The sequence below is a fragment of the Rhagoletis zephyria genome, unplaced genomic scaffold (assembly GCF_001687245.7).
Source record: "Rhagoletis zephyria isolate East Lansing unplaced genomic scaffold, Rhagoletis_zephyria_1.1 Rzeph_scaffold_01561, whole genome shotgun sequence".
Lineage (NCBI taxonomy): Eukaryota > Metazoa > Arthropoda > Insecta > Diptera > Tephritidae > Rhagoletis > Rhagoletis zephyria.
In genome coordinates this window covers 57,310-82,496 of record NW_016158645.1, presented here as the reverse complement: position 1 = coordinate 82,496, position 25,187 = coordinate 57,310, and the positions used below count along the sequence as shown (strand labels likewise).

Sequence of the window (25,187 nt, the reverse complement as noted above, 5' to 3'; positions counted from 1 at the left end):
TTAAATCTGTGCCAGTTTAGGAAATTATGTAAAATTTAAACTAAATTGTTTAGAAAAATTTGCAATTGTATTAAATTGGATCAAATTTGAAGAGCGCACTTACGTCCGTAAATACATATGTATGTATGTATGTACATATGGGCATATGCAAACGCATGCACATACATACATACGAGTATCATTGAATTTTTATGTTCAGGTGTTCCACACGTACATAGTGCATACATATACTTGAAACTAGAGTTTGAACGAAATTCGGGGCCAAAATCGAAAAAAGTAAAATATTTGTAAGCATGGGAATTTTTTTTTTAATTTTACTTAAATTTATACAAAATTAATTTCAATGTTAACCTTAAAAAATCTGTAGGAAGTATTGATTAAAAATTGAAAGGTAGGCTTTTTAAGACAGAAGTCTTTACTTATAAAAGAAATAATTTTATTTATTTATTTTAATTTTATTTTCTTCATTTTATAAACAGACTTTTCTCTAAGGCGACCGCGGGGCATTCGTTATGTATTGCAATTTCAAATTCGAATGCGTAACCCATTTTTTTATAGATATTATTCAAATAACGATATTCTCAGCCTAATACTTAATCCAGCATTTGAGCAACCACCTAGTAGACGACACTGATTCGCAAGGAGAGCATGTACGCAAAATGAAATATTTCGCTTATTTATTTATTTTGTTTCCCAAATTAGCATAAATACAAATACAGTGTAATACCTTTGTCAAGTCCCAGTTCAAATAAATAAAGAAAAACTCCGTAAACATGGACTCGTTTAAAACGGACTTCGCCCATAATGGACAAAAATATCGGTTTTTGTTAATTATAACCGGGGTTATCAAGGACAAATTAAAAAAAATATATGTCTACAATTAATAAAGTTCGGTAATTCCCCGAATTCAGTAAAGAGAGCCAACCATCTCTGCAACAGAAAATGTCTACATACTTAAACAAAGTTCATTGGTTTACCGAAATCTGTCAAAATAGGCAATCAGCTTCTGTGGCAGATTGTAAGTGACGGTTAGTTTTTGATCTGTTTTGCATTAAAAGTATATAATTTTGTATTCATACACGTACATCATTTCTTTATTACTTCAAAATATTGTATTATGATAAAATTGACACTCGGTTATAATGGAAAATTTGAGGTGGTCCCGTGGAGTCCATTATAACCGGATTGCACTGTACATACATAGAAAAAAAAAACAGCTCAGTAATCTTTCAATTAAACTAGTTGCACAAAATGTTTGTGTGAGCGTGAAAATTGTCGTAATGCGACCGACAACTCACTTCTACCCGCTCTAACTCGTCTACACTTTTTACTGGGTGGCGTGAGCACGCTTGAGTTTGACTTAATTTTGGCTATTCTGCTAGATTGCAATTCCCTAGTATAACTTTAATACAAACATACATATATATTCATACATACCTAATGATAGGTGAGTATTTGTTCATGAACTGTGCACGGAGTAAATACATACATACATGTCCCGTTGCTGACCGACCGACCACCCATCCACCTTCGAATCGAAGGCACTCGCTCCCACATGTGTTGTACTCGTTGGTTGCGCGGTGCTACGAGTCGTATGAGTATTTGTTTGTGCAATCCTACTTGCTAGCTCACAAATATACATACATACATACATATTTACATGCATGCATGGATACTGGTTGTGCTTTAATGTAGTTGTTGTTGTTGTTGTCAATATTTTGCATTGGAAAATCACATATGTATGTATGTACTACATCTAACATTTGAATAAATAAAAGTATTTTTGATGTTTTTAAATAATTTTTGTAACAACAAATTCCCGAGTTTGAAGGTCTCATAACAGTTGATTGTCACGTTCATTATCGTTCGCTTGTTATTAGAGGTTCATTCTATTTTTTTCGCGCATTCATAATTGAGGAAAGCATTTCTACGAACGTATGTAGTACGTGCCCGGGCGCTAACTATCATTTACATACTTGTAGTAGGTAAATTAATTAATTACACTGATTGCATATCATAAATTTTTGCCAACTACGCTGTGTTCATTTGATTGGCGTAACATTGTGCCGCTGTGCTTGCGTATTTGTTATTTCCGTAACTAAAATTCAATTTGAACATTGTATGTAAAATACGTGTATCCACAAATGTGGGAGACTATTAACAGTTTTTTTTTTCCGCATAACAAATTAAGTTTTCAAAATATGCTTATTATTAGCGTTGAAAACATCTTTCGCTGTTATTGAATGTAAGTAAGCTCATAAAACACAAAAAGTTATTAGGTCAACAAGCGAATGAAATTGATTAACAAATTCACTAAATACTCATTTGGAGGAAATATATGACTCTCTGTGAACGTTATTTGCTACCAATATACGGGTAAGTCACGACTGCTGAGTGGAAGATCGACCTATTTCGGCAGCCAGTTCGAAAACGCCCTATCTCGAAAAACTTTCCAAGAATGCCCCATTTCGGAATTTTACTGAAGAGCACCCTATCTCAAAATTCGGTTCAAAAACGCCTTATCTCACTTCAAAATGTATTGAAAATGAGCTGATATAGGGCGTTTTTGAAACAAATTCTCAAATAGGACGTTCTTCATCTAAATTCTGAAATAGGGCGTCCTTTAAAAGTTTTTTGAGATAGAGCATTTTCGAAGTGGCTGTCGAGATAGGTCGATCTTCCACTCAGCAGTCGATATGTAAAAATACAATGTTGCATTCCGTTGTAGGATCACTGAAAATGAAAAGGCAATGAAATCGAACGACTTAGGCGACATTAAATGAAATGCTATATATTTTATTGTTGTAGCAGTGAAGATACGTTTTCGCTTGATCGTTTTTTGTAATGTTCTTTCAAAAACAAAATTTTAAGTGCTTTTTCTTTGGTTTGTTATAAAAGGCCTACTAATAGAACTGAACTACACTAAAGCATCGAAGATATTCGTTAGAAAGTTAAGCATATAAAGCTAGGAGCTCGGTAATCTCGCAGCGTCCGTATAAGAGGCATCTCTGTAGGCGTGACTTTTATTATTTTTGGTGAAAAATTAGGAATTTCACGATTTGTAGATGAATTTACTTTTTTTATATTATATATATACCATAGAAGAGATTAGACCAAAAAAAAAGATGTCGGACTGATTCATAGGACCGAAAATTTGATGACTTCTATGGAAAAATTCGAATCTTAGTTCATAATAAATTGGTATACAAAAATATATTCCTGAAGAGTTTATGCTGGCGGTTGGACACAGGGTAACAACTGATGAAAGCCGCTAACAAAAAAAATTAATAATTTAGTAAGTAATGAGGATGATGCGGCACGTATTTTGTTCGATAGCCACCTGTCAAGCATTTGAGTCAGTAACTTTCGTCTAACGGGAGTTTCGCGTTTTTGGGGGAAAGTCGCCCAGCAGATGGACCATGCGGAGACTAATAAACACTTTGCCTAGCGTGGGACAGTTACTTCGAAACCTCAGCACCAAATCTCACAATTGGAAGGCAGGCGTTTTGACAAGGTATCTATCTGCTCAAATGACTATCAAATATGAGTACCTGCTCAAATAAATACGTATTTGTAATTTTTATTTAAATTCTTTTTTACAAGAGTATTTTTTATTTGTATATTTGATTGTTTTTTTAAGCAGTATTTTGTATTTTGTATTTTAAAGTACATTTTCTATTCTTCCTTACTCGTCATTTCATAAAGTTTTCCTTTACATCATTTTAATTCTTTTTTTTTTTGACATTTTATTTCAAACACTCCTTATGTAAGGTATTTATATTTAAATACTATTTTACAAGTATTTTTAACATCTCCGCAGAGGAATCACTGCAGACAATTCTGCGCAGTGATTTGAATTTGTTTCCTGACAAGACTCAAGGCCCTTCCCGATACTAAAATCGTAGTGGCTCTGCTAATTAGATCAATGGTAGAAGTTTACAAAACGAAACAATAAAATTTGAATGATTTAGAAAAATCTAATTATTTTTAACAATATATATATTATAAGAAATGTAAACTCCGTTTCTTGGGTGGGTTTTAAAATTTATCTGCCCTTTAAACACAAATTTTGCTCTAAAAAAATATGTTTGAAGTGCAAATAAATATAATATTTAATAATAAATTTGATACAACGGCACTTAAGGTAGTAAAATTCATCAGCCTGTATTACAGGATCGAAACAAAGTCTGCAGAGTTGAATTAAAGGAAGACGTATGCAGTGCTGATGACAGTACGATTTCGCCACCCGCTGCTGCTAACAGAGAAATAAGAATGTCTCTTGGAAAGCCCAGGCGGTGAAGGACTTGGGCACACCATACCAAGAAGAAGAAGAAGAATAAGAGTGTACTTCCTGAAAAAAACGTCTCGTAAGCTAGAATGCGGCGGAAAACTGAAGTGTCTCCACTTGTGAGAAAGCGACAAGCCGCATCCAACATATTAGAGGATAAGCTTGGCCAAGCGCTTAGCGAAAATGTAAGTGGTAAATATTTGCTTATTTTTTTTAAATAGACGTGCTAATGAGTGTTTGCTTATTTTATTATTTATTTATTTAGTTGGTTTGTCTAATTTACACGTTTATGATTAAGGTTAAATGATCCATTTTGAATTGATTGGGAGTTCGATGATATTCAAAGCCTATGATCAATCATCCAATACATACCTACAAATAAATCTCAAAACGGACGTCACAAAGTCAACCAGCATACAGATTTATGTATGAACATGTAAATTAGTACTTAAGTATGTATGTAAGTATGTATATATATAGATGTGATTAGCTCCAATTTAACGTTAGCCAGTTAGTCAATTCATTTCAATGTGTTAAAATCGATCTTGTTCCTACAATTGTGATTTAGGCATAAAGCACAAAATCGCATTGCCCGCTACGAATTTCATGGAATCTCATTAAAATGTTGACAACGTGATACGCTAAATAATATTCCGTTTTAACTGCTATTTATCGTTCGTATGGCAAGGCGTCTATTACGCCAGCACCAGCGTTTAATTGTTAGTCAAACATTGTTTTCAAGTTTAGTGTGAGTAATTTACACGAACGTATAAACGTTTAAACGTAATCATAGCGTTTTACTCAACACATGTACATATGTATATGCATATGTATGTAGGTGCATAGGCACTCATATTGGGCATGAGGTAATCGGTTGGAAAGTAATTACAATTCTAATGTAGCCTCAATGTTTCGTTTAATTCCTATAATAAATTATAACAAAAATAGTATGACGCATATATGTATGTAGCTTTATTATTTAGGTTTAAGGCATTGTTTTGGGTTTACTTTGGCTACCACTGAACGCGTCCAGAAACAGTCGGTTTCAAAAGAAAATTTCCCTAACTCATCGCAGTTTGATTGAGAATACGCTCGGAATTAGTTTGAAAATTCCTTGTTTTTTTTTTGCTCTGAATAATTTTTATATACAACAAGCTTAGCTTTTGTCATTTTTGCAAGCCCAGTCAATCTTTCTCTCAAACAGCTGTAAGGTACCACCACGTCGTGTTGGCCAGTCATCAACCTGTTTGCTGCTGGCATTTCATTACACATTCCCCCGCACTTGTCTGCAACGAAATGACTACCTGTGAGTATTCCGTATTCGCGATTTGATGAAGACAATAAATTCTTCTCATGAATGATACAATGATGAAGAGTGGCGCATGTCGGTGCAAATGGCAAAAAAATAAAAATAAATAAAATGGTAATGCAGCAAGTAGCTGGCGCGCAGCAGCAACAAAAGCAATCACCAATGATACTGAGCCAGTGCGCCAAACAGTGATGTCATGTGGTCCAGGTATTCATTCAAGTTGTTGTTTTTTTTTTTTGCATAGATTTGTAATTATGAAGATCGCTGTGAACTTATTGGCAAGTGTACTTACGCCGCAAAATTACAGGTTTCTGCACCCCAGGTTGTGCGCCTCTGCCAACAACAAAGACGTTACGTACCATACCTAAAGAAACTCAAAGCAGCAGCCGAAGAAGAAATCGAAGATGCAGTTCCCAAAAAGGAACGATGCACCAAAAAAATTTCAAGAAAAAAAAATGAAAGCCACGAGAAAAAATCAAGTGAATTTAGTAATTTCAATTAAAATGCAGCAACATTTACCGTTGTACATGCAATAAGTATGTATGTACATATGTGTGTAGATATAAGCAGCCTGATTACACTGTAAGAAATATTTAATTTTGCAATGAGTGAGGAATATTTGAAAGTTCTAACTTTATAAAGTAAATAAAAATTTTTATATTTAGCTCGCAAGGTAAATTTGAGGAAAAGATTTATTCATATTTATTTCGATCTTTCATTTCATTTTAATTCTAAACGAGATTTGAAAATTACATAGTCCAACAAAATTTGGACGAGTTTGTTCTCGAAAATGGTGCCAGCCTCATTTTACGGATTTTTTGATGCTGATTTTAAGTTTATTTGCAATTTTTTTCTAGCACGTCTAGTTATTGAGAAAAAACTGTTAAATGTCGGAAAATGAAAAAAACAGCGAATTCCAAAAAAAAAAAAATATGTAAAAAATATATAAAATGAAATAAAAATGAATGATGACTAAGATGAGCTCGGTCCCGTTTTCGAGATCAAACTCGTCCGAATTTTGTTAAACCGTGTAAATTTTGTTGAACCGTGTAAATTTTTCAGCTATACCCTAGCACTTTTTACAATGACGCAGACGCGACGACATATAAGTCCACATCATTTTTTTCTCGCTTTTCTTTTGGATCGCATTATTTCGAAAGTTTTAAATTTGTACATCAAATGTGTTGAACCCAAAACAATGCCTCTGCCACACCCCCACCTTCTACCACATTCACATGCGCACGAATCTTTTCAACTGCCTACACGTTTTTGCACATACTATATATACATACATACATACAAACATATGTACTTTGTACTCTTGCATTCGCATTCTCATACTAATGTATGTATGTTCGTTTATCAGTTGGCGGGCACTTCATTTATGAGCGTTTACAGCATTAACCAAAAATTTTATGACGTTTTGTATGGCTTTATTGCCAATTTAGATGTTGCCTACATACATGCTTGGATATACACACACAAATGAGCATACATATCTACACCCCATATGTTTACATACTTCATTTTATATGTATCATTTTTTTTGCAATTTTCATAGTCAAACTACCCATGCGTCAAAATTTTTGGCAACTTATTTAATTTAATCTCGCGCATACATAGCCTACATAAATTTGTACATGTGTATGTTTGTAGATTTTACACGAGCTAGCAAACAATTGCCACTCGTCCGCTTATCCTGATGTTGCTGCCAGCCAATGGAAATATTTTCTTACTCATAAAATTAAAAGTAATAATGACATTTAAATACGTACACTTATGTACATACACTTGCTTATGTATTTTTCAAAACTTTTAGAGACCAATAAATATATTAAATTATAAAAATAAGTATTAAGGCGCATTCATGTAAGGTGGTGAACAGTAGAACAGCTGATTTGATATTTTTGTCTCTGCCCTAAATAGTAGGGTAGAATAGCAGCCAAGATGAAATGGCGTAACTTTAGGCGAAAGTTAGCTCCTATTTTATTTCGTTTTGACATCCTAAAGTACCAAAAAGCAATAACAAAATAGACGGGCTTTTTATTTATATACGTTTGCTACCACCTTATATGAATGCGGCTTGATAAGTAAGTTTACACCCATTCATGACGTTAGGGCTATAAATTCCGGTCTAGGTTTTTGCAGTTAAGTGAAATTATTTTAACTCAAATTTTTATTTTAGTTTTTTATATTCTTCGCCATTTTTACTTTCTTTTTAATATTTTTCGCGCCAAAAGAAGTTACGGACTTTGAACGGAAGTTATACAATTTATTCTATCCTACGAGATTCGCCGATTTATTTTTGGAAAAATAAAAAAAAAAAAAATCTCATTATTTTCATTCCAAAAATACGTTATGGGGCTTTAGCTGAACCAATTCTTTAGAAGTGTTTTAAAGCTGTTATTGAAATCGGCATCACTGAACAAGATTTCCCTTCCTTCACCTCAAAACAAGTGATGATCTCTTAAGCCACCCGAGCCTTTAGTACATATTTACATGCGTAGTCGTATAGAGAAATCTGGAAAGGGACATTCGGACATAGGAATAGAACACTTCCCAACCTTTTTGAATGGCGATACCGGTAAACCGTTTACTGAATAAGAACACAGACCACAACTTGGGCACGAAGCGCCTCGTTATATTCTTTTTTGGCGATCGCCTTAGAGATTTTAGCTAAGTCCGATAAAGCATGCAAGTCGTTTCTCTTCGGTACTAAGTACCTGGTTTTCGATAGCTAGAGAAGCCCTGCCACCATCGGGAAGCGCGTTAAATAATTTCGGAACTGGAGTCCATTCGTATCTTTTTTTGATGAAGAGAAGTTACACATATTGCGCTTTGTCTAATTTTCGAGACGCTGATATCAATGGTTTCAATAAGACCTAAGACTTCCTGGCAATACACAAATAAAGGGACTTTGGAGTGCCAAATAGGTAGGTAAACAAATAAATAAACAAGCAAGTATATTTGCTTACATACATATTTTTAAACCTATAAGCAGTTTGTGCAATAGGAAAACAGTTTAATTTGCTTGTCATTTTGCGGATGCTAGGCAACGCAATTTAATGTCATCAACCGTACAAAGGTTCACCATAAAGATAAATACAACGAATCGAGGCGCTAATTTGTGCAATGCATTTAAGAATATAGGCATATATGTACATACATACATACATATTTATTTTAACATGAAAATAAATAATTACAATTACAGAGCAAAAATATTCACATCAGCCAGAGTGCGATCGATTGAAATTCGTAAAGCACGCAAAGTACACATTCAAGCAAGCCAGCGCGTGCATACCTACATATGTACGTATGTATATATGTATGTATTTAAATTAGACTCGATATTAGCACAGACAACAGGGTAAATTCACGAAAATTACACCTTCAAAATATACTTACAAATATAAATAAACAGTGCAAACAGTGCATGTACACACACACACACACTCGCACACAATGTGACAAGCCTAAATGACTTGCATACATACAATCGAATACCCAACTACCCACCAAACCAAAGCAAGAGCAACAATGTGCGGCGAAGCGCTTGCGCCGGTTCTTTGTGGCAGCTTTCAAGTCGTCACTTAAAACTCGGTGGCTCAATGTGAATTGGATTTAGTCGTTAACGAGCGGCCAACAAGATCAGATCAGATGCGGAGATTCACTTTTGGTTTAGCTCAAAATCTTATAACTACAAACATACATATCTATTGAGAGAAGCATACATATCTACTTACGTATGTACGTAAATATTTGGGCATTTATACATATGCATGCATAGAAGTGCAGAAATATGTAACACAAGTGTAGATAATAGAAAGAAAAAAAAATGAGATCAGTGAGCGATAACAACTAGTACAACAACAATTTGTTAATTTATAAAAAGTGAAGTGTGTGATGCTAAACAAGCAAAATTAAAACGAAAGCAAACAACTGAAAACTGAAGTAAAGAACGTCATCAGTGAAACGTGTAAAAGGCCAAAATTCTTGATAAAAACGTACAAAAAAGGTAAATGGAACTAAAGCAAAAAATTATTATGGTAATTCCAAAATGTGAAAACCGAATAACTACTCGAGTACAAAACTTTGATGCAATCTTACAATCTCTGCAATACAAATTAAAAGCTGTAGTGCAAAAATTAAAACAACTGCTAATTATTGGCTGTAATTAAAATTGGCATTTCAGTGCATTAATTCCGCGCCAATGCGCACACGGCAGCTGCTTGCCATGCCGCCACTCAGCTCGCTGCAGCCTGTGGCCATCTTTGGTGCGGCGGCGGCAGTAAACCCCTTCAAAGGTTTTTCGCAGCAATTGCGAAGTTTGCGATTTGAAATCAGTTGAAGAAAAAATTTGTGGAATTTGTTTTTATTTAATTTTTTTTTGCGTTTAGGCTTTAAATTTTCTGCGGCACGTTTCGTTCACTTGACAATGCAGCTAACAGCGATGTAACATTGAGCACAAATGAAAACAAAAACATCAGCAGCAGTAAAAGAATTAAATTAAAATTAAAATTAAGCAAATATTTAATTCAAGCGCATGCACTCGTTTACATACATACATATGTATGTATATGCAAAATGTTTGTAAACAATTGAGTGGCAACAAATGGGTCAGAGTACGCGCATTTTGCGCCGTTTGTATGCACTCGTATTTATATGAATGTATGTATGTAAATGTCACCGGTTACAACTGGAGCAAATTAAAGTCAAAGCAAATCTGTTTAATTGTGAAAGTGGAAGCGGACGCCGCTGATAGCTAATAATAAAAATATTGAAATATCTACATATGTACATATGTAAATGCATTTACATACTTACATATGTATATCCATGCATACATATGCATCACTGCAGAAGTGCTACTCATTTGTTGGCCTTTCGCAAAATTTGGCCGATTCAGCCGACACACCAGTGCGTATACGCGACATTCAACGCAACCACTGTCTCGTGCAGCTCGTCGTTGTCCTCCTTTTCTTAGTTCCAGCTGATGAAGAGTTATTACAAATAAAGTAAGCAAAGTACGAGTATATATGTACGCATGTAATTTCAATTGCTTCTCCCTCTGTCGTTATCGCCATGGATGAACGAACAAAAAAAAAGCACAAAAGCATGAACGGAACCGGAAATAGCGCGTAAATAACAAGTGCACGACAACAACAGCAACAACCAGACTGGTCATATCAGACAATTTCGCGATTTTTATCAATGTGCACATTAGTGACGCCATTAAATTGCCTGTAATTTGAGCCGAGCTGAGCTATGCTGAGCGATACAGAGTTTTAGCTGTCCGTCCATACTTAAAAGCCAGCCAGCGCATGGGTTGTGTGTAGTGTAGATGCACACATCTCCATACATATAAATTGCTCATGTGTGTATGTGGTCGGTCAGTCAATTGCGAGCGTGTCATTTAAAGCGCTAAATGATTTTAAAACTGCAATCTTTTTGAAAATTATCTGCTCACTAAAGGGGGGCTGTTTTGCTTTAGTTCACGTTTTCACTCGCTCGTGATGTGCGATAATCCCTAGATATGTACATACATATGTATGTATGTATGTACATACTTACTTTCATGTTGCAACTAAAATCACATGAATGATAAAAGTTCTATCGAATTTTTAATGGCGCGTGTCACATTTATGACGGTCATGAGAAATTTGTATGACCAGACTTATCTTTTAATCTCCTCAAGATTATCTAAATCATTCCAATTAGCCGAAAATGCAGTGATCTGAAGCTTAACTATTTCAGCTAAGTATGTATGCATATATGTATATAAAATGCCAAATTTGAGGAAATACTTGAGCTTTACTAATCCTAAGGATGTACACGCACCCTCCACGAAAAAAGCAACGGTAATTTTTAGCGACTTGAAAATTGAACTTTATTGCACTAAAATTGAATGGGCTACAAAACTAAAGATTCTGTTTAAGAAGTTTGAAATAGTGATAACAACCTTTGTAAGTTTGATTAATTGTTTGGAAATTTGTATAAGCCTTGAAACTTCATGTGGTATCTGATATAGATCGACCCATATTTTAAATGAAAATTATTAACTACAAAATAAATAAAGATAATTTGCCAACAGCATCATTTTGAATTTTGCTGCTATTATTTTGAACGCCACTGTACATACATTCTGTGCCTTTGCTTTAATCTTTCATAAGATTATATTTAATATATTTGATTTATTATATTTAATATATGTATGTATATATTTATATAAAGCATCACGATTAAAAGAATATGAGCCATTTTTAATTCAGAAAACCTTTTACTGAGAGCATTTGACACTTTTCTTCCACACCAAAGAGCTGTATTCTTTTGGCCATTACAATTCTTAAATGTACATACTTTGCTTTAATTCAAAATTTATCATTTTTGATATTACATATGTGTTAGATATGTATGTTTGTTTTGAGATCATATGTACATACTATAGTAGTACATTTACCACCTTCAAAAGGTGGAGCGCTATTTTGTTGTCATTTGTTGGAAAAGCGCCGTAAAATGTCAAAAATTTACCTACGCTACATACATTCATCGTCTTGAACCATTTGCTGAGATATGTAGAGCATTCTTCAACCAAATTTTTTAACCGCTTGCTGATATAGAGTGTTTTTTAACCATCGGCCGAGATAAGGCGATCTTCCATTGAGCCGTCGATATGTCAGATTTTACTGTGTTGACTCCTCCACACAAGTTTAAAAAATATTTTTTTTACAATTGGGGGAAAAATCTTAAAAAATTACACAAGTTTTATACTCATGTTATGCCGCTATATGCAGCGAAAACATAGAATTCATAGTTGTATTTTTTAATCCTTTTTCTATGCAAGGCAGCAACAAAACATTTAAACTCTTGTAAAGTTTTACGCTCTTAAAACTTTATAACGTCTTTAATATCTTAAGGATCCCCTAAATATTTGTACATTAATTATTTGGACTAACTTCAGAATCGATTCAAAATCGTTAATAAAAACAGATTTGATGTCGAAAGTTGTTCTACCTACGAGAAAAGTTCTAGTGAACTTTAGTGAGCTTGGTATGGGGAATGCACTGCTCTTCACAAAATTTCCAATATTTCTTCTAGACTTATTTTCTTGAGGAGAAGCAGGATAAAGTTTCGCTTCAAGTATCGGGGCAATAATAACCCAGATTTGGTCGTGTTTTAATGAGCAAGTGCCTTACGTTCGTTTCCTTAGTGTATTTCCACAGCTCTTCTTTTATGTGCCATAGTCTTCGGGATGGAGGGCACAGACTCCTTTGGTTTAATTAGTTGCCGCTGCCTCAGCTTGACTACCTTTTAAACAGCGAAAACCGTATTAAGTGTGGGATTTTAAGTTTTTTTAACTTTTGAACTGAACATCCAAATGTTCAACTTGAATCACATTTCTTACAAATCGTTTAATTTAAAATTTTTTTTTAAAAATTGCAACTCGGCTTCTGCGGTTCAACTTCGGCAAACACAAATGTCGTTGAAAGCAATGTTCTCAACAAAACCGAAGTTGAAGAGCTTCATTAACTTTTTGACACTTATCCACGTATAGAACAAATTAACCATGCAAATTATCAATCAAAAATTTTGTTAAAAAACCATATTTCCGCTCCGATATCTTTCTTACGAGCGGTACCTATGTACCTTACCTTAATGAAATTTTAGTTAACGAGCTCTGGCTGTTTTCTTTTGTTATGTGTTTATTTTTTCTTTCCTTCCACTATGCCTGATTCAATGCCATTCTAACTACACACATATGTACATGTACATACGTATGTGTGTATGTATGTATGTATATATTTGTATTCTCCTTTGACCCAATTCATTTGTTTATACTTAATTATTGCTTGCTACGATCAGGTTTTTGCAAAAGTTGTTTCAATTGGACTTCCAGTTAATGCATTCATTTCCGTGTATGACACACGTGCTTTAAGCTGAGTTATTTATTTACGTATCTATACGTTGTGTTGTATAGTTAATTTTTATACAAAAACCATTTTTCACATCATAATCAATAAAGAAATCTGATTTTTAAATAATTCAATATCTTTTTTTTTTTGCTTTATTTACTTACATAACCTAAATTCGGATGAGTTAATACTCTGTTTTGTTTTTTAGTTAGTTTTTTTTTTTTTGGTTTTAACTGAAACATCTGATTCCAGAGCAGAGCACAGTCAATAAAAGTAAATAACCGATTTTCATTTATACTCGTACAGTCATAAAATTGTAAGAGCACGTACATATGTATGGACATAACGTGTATGTATGTATGTACGTCGAATTCTTCCTCGTCCACATTCAAAAAAAAATGAAATTTGGAAGAATCAGCATAACTTTAAATTGTTCATCAATTGTTCAGAAAATCGCCTGGCTTATGAAAGCTTTTTTCTTAACAGTTACATATTTTAATCGCACCAGCTGATTGTCATTGGTTTCTTAGTCATTGTAAGTAACAACAAGACTCCAGTGGCCGCTTTAGATATCCGAATAAAAGTTACTGTAATTCTCAAATCAATAATTGAGTGTTACATATTTGACTATACCATTTGCGCTCTGTTAATGGAGCAACAAACATTAATGACCCAGTCTACGTTAAATACACATCTAACTAAAACATGCATACTTACCTACATACATACATACATACATATCGCATATTAATTTGTTTAGAAAAGAAATCAAGAAATCACAACAAATTGCTGGCTGCTAAGTATATACTAAGTAATAAATAAGACATTTACATATTCAAGTGGCGCTTAGCACACTTCATTGCGGAGAAGAAGGTTCCTACAATAAATAAATATCGAAAAAAAAAATCGCCAATGCGAGTTAAAGCCATAAATACAAAAATAAAATATAATTGGACAATCTAATAGCCGTTTTGGCAATGAATTTGGCTTTGGTAAACAAAGCGCGCCAGACAACGTTGACAAGATTTATTTCAACTGATTTATGCAAAGTTTCAACCGGTTTGCATGTTTGCTTTATACATTTTTTTCTCATTTTAGTTTACTTTGCTTTTGCTGATTTGGTTTTTTTTTTGCAGTGCCCAATGTTTACCTTTTCTAGCTGCAGCTGGTTCATAACCAACAGCGTATCGCAATTAACAAGTAATAATGCGAACAGAGAAAAATCGTTTTCAAGAAAACCAGTTGGTATATACATAAGTAGTAATTAATTCAGAAATACCAAACATTTATTAACATTACTCGTACTTTGATGTATTTTATCAATTCTTCAATCAAAAATATGGTATGGCTTATAAACTCATTATTTAAGAATGATCAAGCTACCTAGAAGATAATTTGGGTAGGCATTCTTAAGTAAAGCCATTCTAAGAGGCCTACCCAGGAAGGGCTGAAAAAAGTGTTTCCTTGCATGCCTTCTAGAACATTCTTAACCATTTACATACAAATTACGCGAATGCATAAATTTATATTATTTAGCATTACAAATGCATTTTAAAAAAAAATATTTTAAATTGCAATAACACATATTTGATATAAACCCTAAGCAAATACTTCAAAGATGTATGATTTGTATAAATTAATGAAGCAACTTTAAAAGAACTCCTCCAAAAGGTCTTCGGAAGTACGTCCTATAAAAGCCCTTCTGGAAGGCTTTCCATGGGTAGCGAAAGAAGAAGTCCTTCAATTTGTGCCACTCCATATAAAAAAGAAAGGAGAAAGAAATGTAGAGTGGAAGGTCTCTTAAGTCTCAGGAAGGCCTTTCGGAAGGGCTCTTAATTCATGAAATTATCTACTGGGTATGTATGAACATGTATATGCATGTACGTACATTAGAGCGTATCACAAAAAAAGTCAACTTCTTCCAAGCGTTTTTGATTGAATACTTACTTATTAGTGTATTTCAAGATAGTACAAGTTTTATGCTTTGGCGCCCTGTAAAACCAGCTAAGTCGGTTTTATTCAATAACTTTCTTATTTGCTGTCCGATTTCTATAAATGATATAACATTGTAAATGTATTAAAAATCCTACATACTTTCCCTAGGAAAGATTATTCTGTGACGTCAAACTATATTGCGTAAAGGATGTAGTTTTCATGCAAATGATATGGTCCTACGCACCTTTACAATGATGTATCACTTATAGAAATCGGACATCAAATAAAGATATTATAAAAAAGATTTAGCTGTTTTTTACTCGGTTCGGTAAAAAATTTTACTTTAATGAAATATTTTTCTATTGCGTGTTCAAATCGATTGGAATGAATTGAATTTTTTGTTTAACCCATTTATCGTTATACGGTCTAATGTGCACTTGCAATGAATAATTAAAAGCCTTTCAGTTAAATAGCGATATAGGTTTATGGTTAGATATATGTTTAGGGCACTCAAGACCGAATGTTTTCCATTGCGTCTCCAACAGTTTACGCTGTACTTTTTCGTGTTGTCACAGAAATAGGGTGATCTGCAGTCTACTCATCCGAGTTACATATATGTCTTCCACAAACAACAAACGATTTCGGTTTTCGTAGGGCTATACCCAAGAATAATCACAAGAAATATTTTTCGTATTTTTGTTGCTTGAAATAGTTCCTTGCTGTTGATTTTAAATCTCACGGGACCAGGCATCGTTTCTGGTACTTGCTGAGTGATATACCGCCAACTACTTAGTCGGTCTGTATGGAGATCTATAAAACTATGTCTAAAAATTATAATCTAGGTGTGTAACAAATTTATTTTCTAGCACGAAAATAACTTCGTGAAGATGCGTATGTATGTATGAATCATATTTTTCAGATATGGTTAATACATTTTTTTTAAACAAATTTGTATATCTAAGTGATTATTTCGTGAATGGCATGAAAAGAAAAATAACGTATAAACTGCTATGCACTTGTGTATGACTAAGCAGGTACCTATGTATGTATATGAATGTACATACATACATATGTATGAAAAAGCCAATAAAGTTATTATAGTTCAGCGCAGATTTGTGGCCTTTGTATGTATGTATAAATACATATGTATGTACATATAAGTTTTGATCGTAACCAATTAATTCGAATTGATTAGTCAGTCGTAAGCGAAGGTCAGGCGAGAACACTGAACTGCTAAGTGAATGTGGATTCAGCGTAAATATTTTATCTATTTCCATACAAATAAATATTTCGATGTAAAATAAATGCAAAAGGTAAAATTTAATTTACATAAAAAATGGTATGAAACATGACCACATTTTTTTGCGAGACGGATGCATTGAAAGCCAGTCAGTGTGAGGCTTTTGTCTCACTTTATGAAGAGACGTTAAATGCATCTGCCGAAATCTCGGAGCCTTAGATTTTAATTGGTTCTAGAACGCTGGCATGTATTTTACCTCGAAGGGGATATTTTTGCCAGTAACGTTATTAACAACGTCAATTACATTTATTAAACGTTTTGAAATTTTCCGAAATAGAGAAATTTCATAGAAAGCTTTCTTAAGCCAAAAATGCACTTGAATGCTTGCGATTGACTGCCAATTAGCTATTAAAAGATATATTCACATTTACCCCTCGTCCATACGTTTTTATCGCGAGATTTGGCTTTGATCAAAAATATTGCTTTTTGCCTATGTTAGTATGTAAATCAATAGAAGATAAACCAATAAATCATTTAGTCGGGGAAATTCGAAAATTTTAATATTCCCGCAACCTTTCAAAGTCTCTACCACATCCGGACTCTTATAGCATAGGCAGACGGCAGCGTTGATGCGTCTTAACGGAGCAGCTGATCAGATCAAAATTGTATACTGACAGACGGCAGTGTTGCGAATTAGGAGAGTCGCGAGGTCGTGGGTTCGTATACCACGACTACCAAAATTTTTTAGGTTTTTTTCTGAAAAGGATATGTCGATAGCTTTTGAGTTTTATGAATAATAATTACTTTTAAGTTAAAAAATAAAAATCATAAAATAATCATTATTTTTTATCGAAAAAATAAAAATCAGATATTAATTATTATTTTTGATTTTTATTAGTCAAACTCAAAAAATATAAATCATTATAGATTGCAGTAGAACGTACGAATACAAATATGGGAGTATAGTTAAAATAATTTTACGACGCTGTTTTCGGTTAAAAGTTAAAAAATAATGATTATTTTCTGTTCCTGTTCTTGAAGAAAGAGTGAGGTAGTAAGTTACGTTAAGTATCAGATGTCAAAATTCCTTGGACACACACACGAAATAATGGCAATTTTTTTCTTGGCCCTTTTCTTGAGAGCTGCATACTGACCTTATCAGTATTGTCATTAATTCTAGGATACACACCGGTTTAACTGCAGTTAATTCCCAATATACATATATCCGAATTAACGAGTAGATCCGGATCAATGCTGGCGTCTGTCTACGATTTTAGGCTTCTATCTCTTATACTGCATACGCAGATATGTATTTACATATGTGCATACATACATACATACATATGTAATAGAATTGTTGAATTTAATTAAAAACAGTGGAAAATTTTGCAGAATTTTGCATTTTTTGATCGAATGCCAAGCGAAATGACGGCAACTTGCTTGTTGCATTCCAAACTAATGATCAACGTTTCCCCCCCCCCCTAAATGTTAACGTCAAAGTCATGAAATTTTAGTTGTATCGATTCTGGCGCGATGATAGATCTCTTTAGTAATGCGAGTACGTTTCACAATTTGTTGCACTTAGTGCAATTCGTTAAAGGTGCAAAAATCACTTTTATGTGCGAATACGAAAACAAATAACTAAATAAGTACATATACATATACATATGTATGTAGATGCATACACATGCGTACGTGTGTAAAACTTCTGAGCTACATGGCCGCCAAGGAATTTCTGGCACTTGGCGCTGCTTTGCAAAAACGCTTGCACTTGGGAGTTGAAGACAGAGTGGTGCCATGCTTTGAAACATGTCTTGGAACTCCTACTAAGTGAACGCATTCATACATATCGACTGCATGCCACACAAGCAATGCATATGTATGTAAGTATGTAGGGCGCGAAATAATTTCACATACTATACAAATCAACATACATACATACCTATTTGGGGCAAATTATTGAACTTGACATTGTTGTAGGCTTTTGTAAAAATATAAACTGGCAAACTATGAGACTCATCTATTTTTAACACTAAACTGTAAATATGTACATACATACATTGCATGTTCGAATTAAATATAGTTGTGTGCACATATAAATGTATGAATACATACATACATACATATGTATAGCCAAATCTATGCATGATGTTCGCAGATCTACACAAGTTAAGATCAGTGTTTCCTGTCTACGACAAAGCAACGACGTCATTTAACAAACGCTTGTCTGCCAACATTTGATCTTATTTAGCTTTTAATTGTGAACGCTACAGCGCGATGATATGTATGTATCTATTTATGTATGTATGTGCGATTGGTTGGGCAAGTTAATATGAGCGCCAAGAGTTGAGCAATCTCGGCGTCTGCGTCGCCATCCTGCGTTTAAGGGTATCCCTGCCGTAAAAACTATCATAGCGTGATGTAAAGGCTGACTAGTTCTTTAACTGGTATGCATTTATCAGTAGGCTGACTCATTAGATAATGCGTCTACCCTCGAATGAAGTATATTTACATTTGATTGAGGTTTTACAAAACTACTACACTTTTATAGCGGCCTTACTATCCGAAAAAAATATCTTCCGCCTACAGATCAAGATCAATCAACCAAAGCGCAGCAGTAAGCTCTGCCTTGGAAAACCACGCGGCAGTGGTCAGCTTACAGCAGCTTCATTTTACAAAATAGATATGTTAACACAACTTCGCACTGCATGATTTAGCTTAGAATCATCGGTGTATAATGAAGTGTTGCTTGAGTTATCGTCTAGGATTAAATATTGCTTCTTCCTATTCGTTCCTTGCGGGAATCCGTGTGTTGAATACCGATGAAAGCTCCGTAAAGCTTCCACAGCTGCGTACTGCTGATTCAGTATGAGCGGCATGAATTATGACCACTGTGTTGCACAGATCTTCACGGTGGTGCAGAATTGGCTTGATGGCAACTTCCCAATAAGAAGGTAAATAAGATTTCATTTCAAGCAAGAAATCCACACTTCGTTGGGTTACATAAGGCGTCACTATGCCATCACTGCATGCCTTTTACGGGTTAGGTTAGGTTAGGTTGATGTGGCAGTCAGTTCAAAAGACCAATTCACTCAGACCTCTCTCACTTAGACCATTTTGATATCACTGTGAACTACGGAAACCTCAGTGACTATTCTCCATAGAACCATTTTGAAGCTCTTATGAAGCGTAGGGTTGGTTTTATTCCTACACCGAATAGTTTCGTAAGAGAACTAAAAAGTGCCTACCTCTTTGACGGGTTGGATGGTCTCAGCCCACTGGATATTAGGGTACCATCCAGACTTTTAACTGCGCTTTAAGTGGTTTTAGAGAAACTGAAGGTGGTGAATCCCATCAAGCCCTGCCGCCTAATCATATCTAACCAGTAAGGTTATGCAATTGATAGATGGCTTGCTATTTTCAGACAATAATGCCGCATATTTTATGTATTTGTTTATTTTAATTGCAATTACATTTTTCACAGAATTCCTCGCGTTTTATTGCTCTGAAAGCCATGCGTATGTGGACATTTGAATATTTCAGCGTCTGCTTGTGCACGGGTATGCGCTACCCATATATGTAGTTTGATAGTTAAATAAAGCACTGCGACCAGTAGGTCTATTTTGCCCCATATATGTATGTATATATGTAAGTACTTACTAATCTATATACGTACACGTATGTATGTAAATTTGTGTGTGATTATGCATCCAAATATCTGCTATATTTTAGTTTTAGTTTCTTAGCGACAATTAAGTGAAAAAACGCGCGAATGATTTCAAGCAAATTTATTATGTTCTTTTTTTTAACCACTTCTCAAGCTCGCTCTCGCTCATTTGTTAATTCTGTAAATTTGTGTAGTCTGCTAATTTTAGCTACATACTAAATCAAATTGATCTGTCTGTGAGAGAGGAGTGTGGATTTGTGGTTCGCTTATTAAACTGTGCTCGAGCGTTCAACCAGCGATTTTATGATGAGCAAAAATGGACACAGCAATCCGACATTTATTGGCGACAGTATTGTCAGCGACAAGCCGGCCAACAAATATTCACTGGAGTTAGCTGAAAAGGGTGGTGCCAAGTCAGCGAGTGTAGTGGCGTCGAAGGATGCTGCCGCGTATGAATACAATCCCTATGAAAATCGTGAGGTGGAACATCCAACAACGTGAGTATAATGAATATTTTTTGGGGCATGAGGCCGTGAATGATGAGTGAACTTTGTATATATGTATATAACTTAAAAATCAAAAATGCGAGAAAAATATTTACGTACCGTCAAAGTGTTTAAATAATAATGTTTTATGCATTGACCAGTAATCAAAAATATTCCAATAAAAACAGTTCCTTTCCTCGCAAATAAAGTCGCTTCTTTATTAGTTTTATTTAATTTTCGGTTACAAAGTATTTCCTTGTTCGCAACTCGATAGCCTCTTAACCAGAAGGTTAGATTTTTTCCCTAAGAAATGCATCGTTTTTTTTTTGTTCTTATTTCATACACAGCAATTCGGAGACGCTCTTTCACCTGCTGAAGGGTTCTTTGGGCACCGGTATTCTGGCTATGCCGAATGCTTTTCGCAATGCTGGCTACATAACAGGTACCATAGGTACCGTTGTCATTGGCTTCATCTGCACATACTGCATTCATCAGCTCGTTAAAGCCGAGTACGAACTATGCCGGCGGAAAAAGGTTTGACAAAAAAAAAATAGTCTCACACGTTTAATATTTTTATCATAAATTTTTTTTCTCCCACCCTAAGGTGCCCAGCATGAACTATCCCGGCGTTGCAGAGCATGCGTTAATGGAGGGCCCGCCATTCTTTCGCAAACTGGCACCCTATATTGGGCACATCGTCAACACTTTTCTGCTAATCTATCAACTGGGCTGCTGTTGTGTCTACGTCGTTTTCGTTGCCTCAAATATTAAATCCATCGTTGATTTTTATTTGGAAGAGCCTGTCGATTTACGACTATGCATGGTGATCATTCTGCTGCCACTGATTCTAATCAATTGGGTAAGTTTCCAAAACGATTTACTAACTAGTATTAAGTTGTTCGATTACTTATGAGATTTCTATTTCACAGGTCCGCAATCTGAAATATCTAGCGCCATTTTCCACCATCGCCAACGGCATCACCATGGTATCTTTCGGCATCATCTGCTACTATATATTCCGGGAGCCCTTCACCACGGACGACAAGGTGGCGGTGGCGCCTTTTGCTGGCTTTCCACTTTTCTTCGGTACGGTGCTGTTTGCACTCGAGGCCATTGGCATCATTCTGCCGTTGGAGAATGAAATGAAAACGCCGAAAAAGTTCGGCGGCAGCTGCGGTGTGCTCAACGTAGCGATGGTGCTGATTGTGTTCCTTTACACGGGAATGGGTCTCTTCGGCTACTTGAATTATGGCAGTGAAGTTGAGGGATCAATTACATTGAATCTACCATCGAAAGATATGTAAGGAGATTTAATGCATTTTATTATTTTTTTTTGAGTTTTGAGTTTGTGTTTATAAAATCTACCTTGCGAACAGTTTGGCCCAATGTGTAAAGGGAATGCTGGCGTTTGCGATATACATCACTCACGGGTTGGCTTGCTATGTTGCCATTGATATCACATGGAATGATTACGTGGCGGAGCATTTAGGACCCCAACGAAAGAAACTTTTCTGGGAATACGTAGTGCGGACGTCCATAGTTCTAGTGACATGTAAGTCCAGCTAGCTGCGTTAATAAGTCACCACTTTTTCACATTTTTTAATATGATTTTTTGTTTCCTTTTCGCAGTCCTTTTAGCCGTTGCCGTACCCAATCTGGAACTCTTCATTTCCCTTTTCGGCGCGCTCTGCCTCTCAGCGCTCGGTCTGGCTTTCCCAGCACTTATTCAAATTTGCACTCATTGGTATCACAGAGAAGGTGTGGCCAAAGTATGGCTCCTGGTCAGCAATTTTGTGCTCATAATTGTCGGCATACTCGGCCTGATAATCGGCACATCCACCTCACTCTCGGAGATAATTGCCACCTTCTTCAAATGAGCGCCGCTGCTGCATTAGCGATATTACACAAACATTCTAATTGAATCCGTGATATTTTAAGTTACTGTTTCAAACATAATAAAATACTAATTTATTGCAAAGACAAGTATTATAAAGAAGGCAAAAAACCTACATATGTACATGCATATCAATATGTATGTATGTATTTTTCATATTGTTAAATAAACGCTTTAAAGTGTTTTCAACTAAGCTAAGTAATATTTTCAAGCTGTGAAATTGCAATAATGGAGCACTCATCGATTCGACAATAAAAACATAAATTTTTGATATTGTTATATAAATCAAATGGTTAGGATTTATAAGTTATTAAGCAAAATTGTTGCCATTTTTTATTATTGAATAGAGTGTAAATAACATAGTTTATACAAATATTAGTAAAAATTATTCTAGAACCAATTTAAATACTAAAAGATCGCGATATTATAAAACATTAATGTGCGTGCCTTCAACCAGCGTCGACATTATTTAACTACATATGTACATACATATAAAGTAACTTAAATATATATGTATATTTTAGTATTTATGTACAAATTATTGTAAAACTAAAGTAAAAAATTTCTTTAAATTTAAAAATACTTCAGTAAGTTTTTTATTTTAATTTTCAATCATTCACAACTGAGCGGAAGTCGATAGCTATGAAAACATCCACAAATGTGCATTATTTACATTTACATAATTAGGAAATACTCTCTATCCTTTGAATTTGAACTTATAAGCGAGAATTTGACCGTTTCTGTAAATTTTTTACTATACAAAACAGTTTGTTGCTTAAGTCTTTCATTTCCATGCACCCAATGCTGCCAGCAGACCTATCCCATACATACATATATACATACATACATGCTATGTGCAGTAGCGAGCAAAAGTGTGGACATCTCAAAACAGCGATGCTGAAAATTTTCAAAAAGCACGCGCCCCACTACATTGGAAAACACCGGCAAGTTTTTTCGGCAAATTGACTATGCGAAAGTAACAGAAGCCAAGTGAAAACAGCAACAACATGCGTACCCACTCGGACTTGATTGCTTCAAAAATGTAGAATTTTAGCCTTAGTGAACAAATAACGTGTTCATTTTTGGAGCTGACGTAAGTAAATTATGTGAGCTTTATATATTCTAAGAAAAATCTTTACTTCATAAGGCATTCAAATAGAAGTTATTTATGTTCTGAATGCTCGTATTGGGCCAGCATGCATGCTTCGGTTCAAAGTGTGCGCGCGGTATGTGACGGCGCACTTGCTATATATACATACATATCATATATCATTGACAAAATTTATCGTATGACTATTGTCACAATTACTGCGCCTGCAACATTGCTTCGTCATTGTCACGCACTCAGTGGGTCATAACGATAACAATGACAGTTGTCATTATTAGAGCGCTTAAAACCAAGTTGCGGCATAGTTTTAGGCACAGTAGCAAAGACAATAGTCAGCCGTTGAGTTTTGTCATTGGCTTGTTTTTGGATTGGGAAATTTTTTCAAATCTTATGGATTTTTATATCACCGTCTAAGCGATTTTAGCCGAGTTCAAAAAAGCACGCCAGTCGTTTCTCTTCTGAGCCCACGGACGCCAATTGGAAATGCCAAGTGAAGCCAAGTCTCTCTATACTTGGTCTTTCTAACGCAGTGGGGGTCTCTCTCTTCCTCTGTTCCCACCAGCGGGTTCCAACCCGTCGGAGCTATTTTAATTCGCTGCTCTATGTCCATACTCATACAGCTCATCGTTCCATCGCCTTCGGTAAATCTTTCGCAATATCTTTTTCTCGAATACTACAAGAGCCATATACCAGCACGGGCATGATGAGTACGCCTAAGAGCATGCTGCATTATTTAGTTACGATGAACGGGTGAAAATTTGCAGGGTGTACACGGCGGTTAGTCTTTTTTCCATTCCATTTGAAAAAAATTGTTATGATGAGTTTCCAAACATTTTTTTCTGCAGTGTGAAAAGCAATTGCATAAGATTTTCAACTTTTAATCATTCTGAAATGATACCAGGTATAGTAATAAGAGCGAGAAAAAAGATTTGGCACTATCTAATTTTAAAATTTGCTTGAAAAAAATTCTATAAGATAGCCGAACGTCAAGAAAACTAGGAAAATAGAGCGAGAAAGCTGTTTTATTACCACACCTGGCATAATTTCACCATGCTTTTTAATGAGATTTTTTTTATTATTTTGTGTACACAGTTTTGCAAATGGTGGTCTTCGGCCGCGCTTCAGAAAAATAGCCCTCATCGGTTCAATTCAAACTACCCTGCCCGCACTCTTTTCGAGGAGAACTCTTTTTGGAAACAGTTAACAGATTTTTTCTGCTAAGGGCATGTGTGAATCGATAACAAAGTTCTATGGGGAAAGCTGTTGAATAATACTTTTACTATGGTGAGACAGTTTTGCCAATCTGCTGTGTGAAATTAAATATTTTTTGACAGCAGTAAATTTTTGA

The 25,187-nt window shown here is 34.9% G+C and overlaps 1 protein-coding gene across 2 annotated transcripts; it reads left to right on the top strand.

Moving 5' to 3' along the window:
• Positions 1-4,420: 4,420 nt before the first annotated feature.
• LOC108364461 (proton-coupled amino acid transporter-like protein CG1139) lies at positions 4,421-23,249 on the top strand. 2 transcript variants are annotated; one of them, XM_017618148.1, is made up of 7 exons: positions 4,421-4,473; positions 20,547-20,849; positions 21,185-21,371; positions 21,442-21,696; positions 21,767-22,137; positions 22,214-22,389; positions 22,467-23,249. In XM_017618148.1, exons 2-7 carry the CDS (start codon positions 20,656-20,658, stop codon positions 22,712-22,714), a joined length of 1,431 nt encoding a protein of 476 aa, XP_017473637.1. In that variant the 5' UTR covers positions 4,421-4,473; positions 20,547-20,655; the 3' UTR covers positions 22,715-23,249. The 2 variants fall into 2 exon arrangements, with proteins under 2 accessions (XP_017473637.1, XP_017473636.1); XM_017618147.1 differs by lacking the exon at positions 4,421-4,473 and having other exon boundaries at positions 20,408-20,849.
• Positions 23,250-25,187: the final 1,938 nt, after the last annotated feature.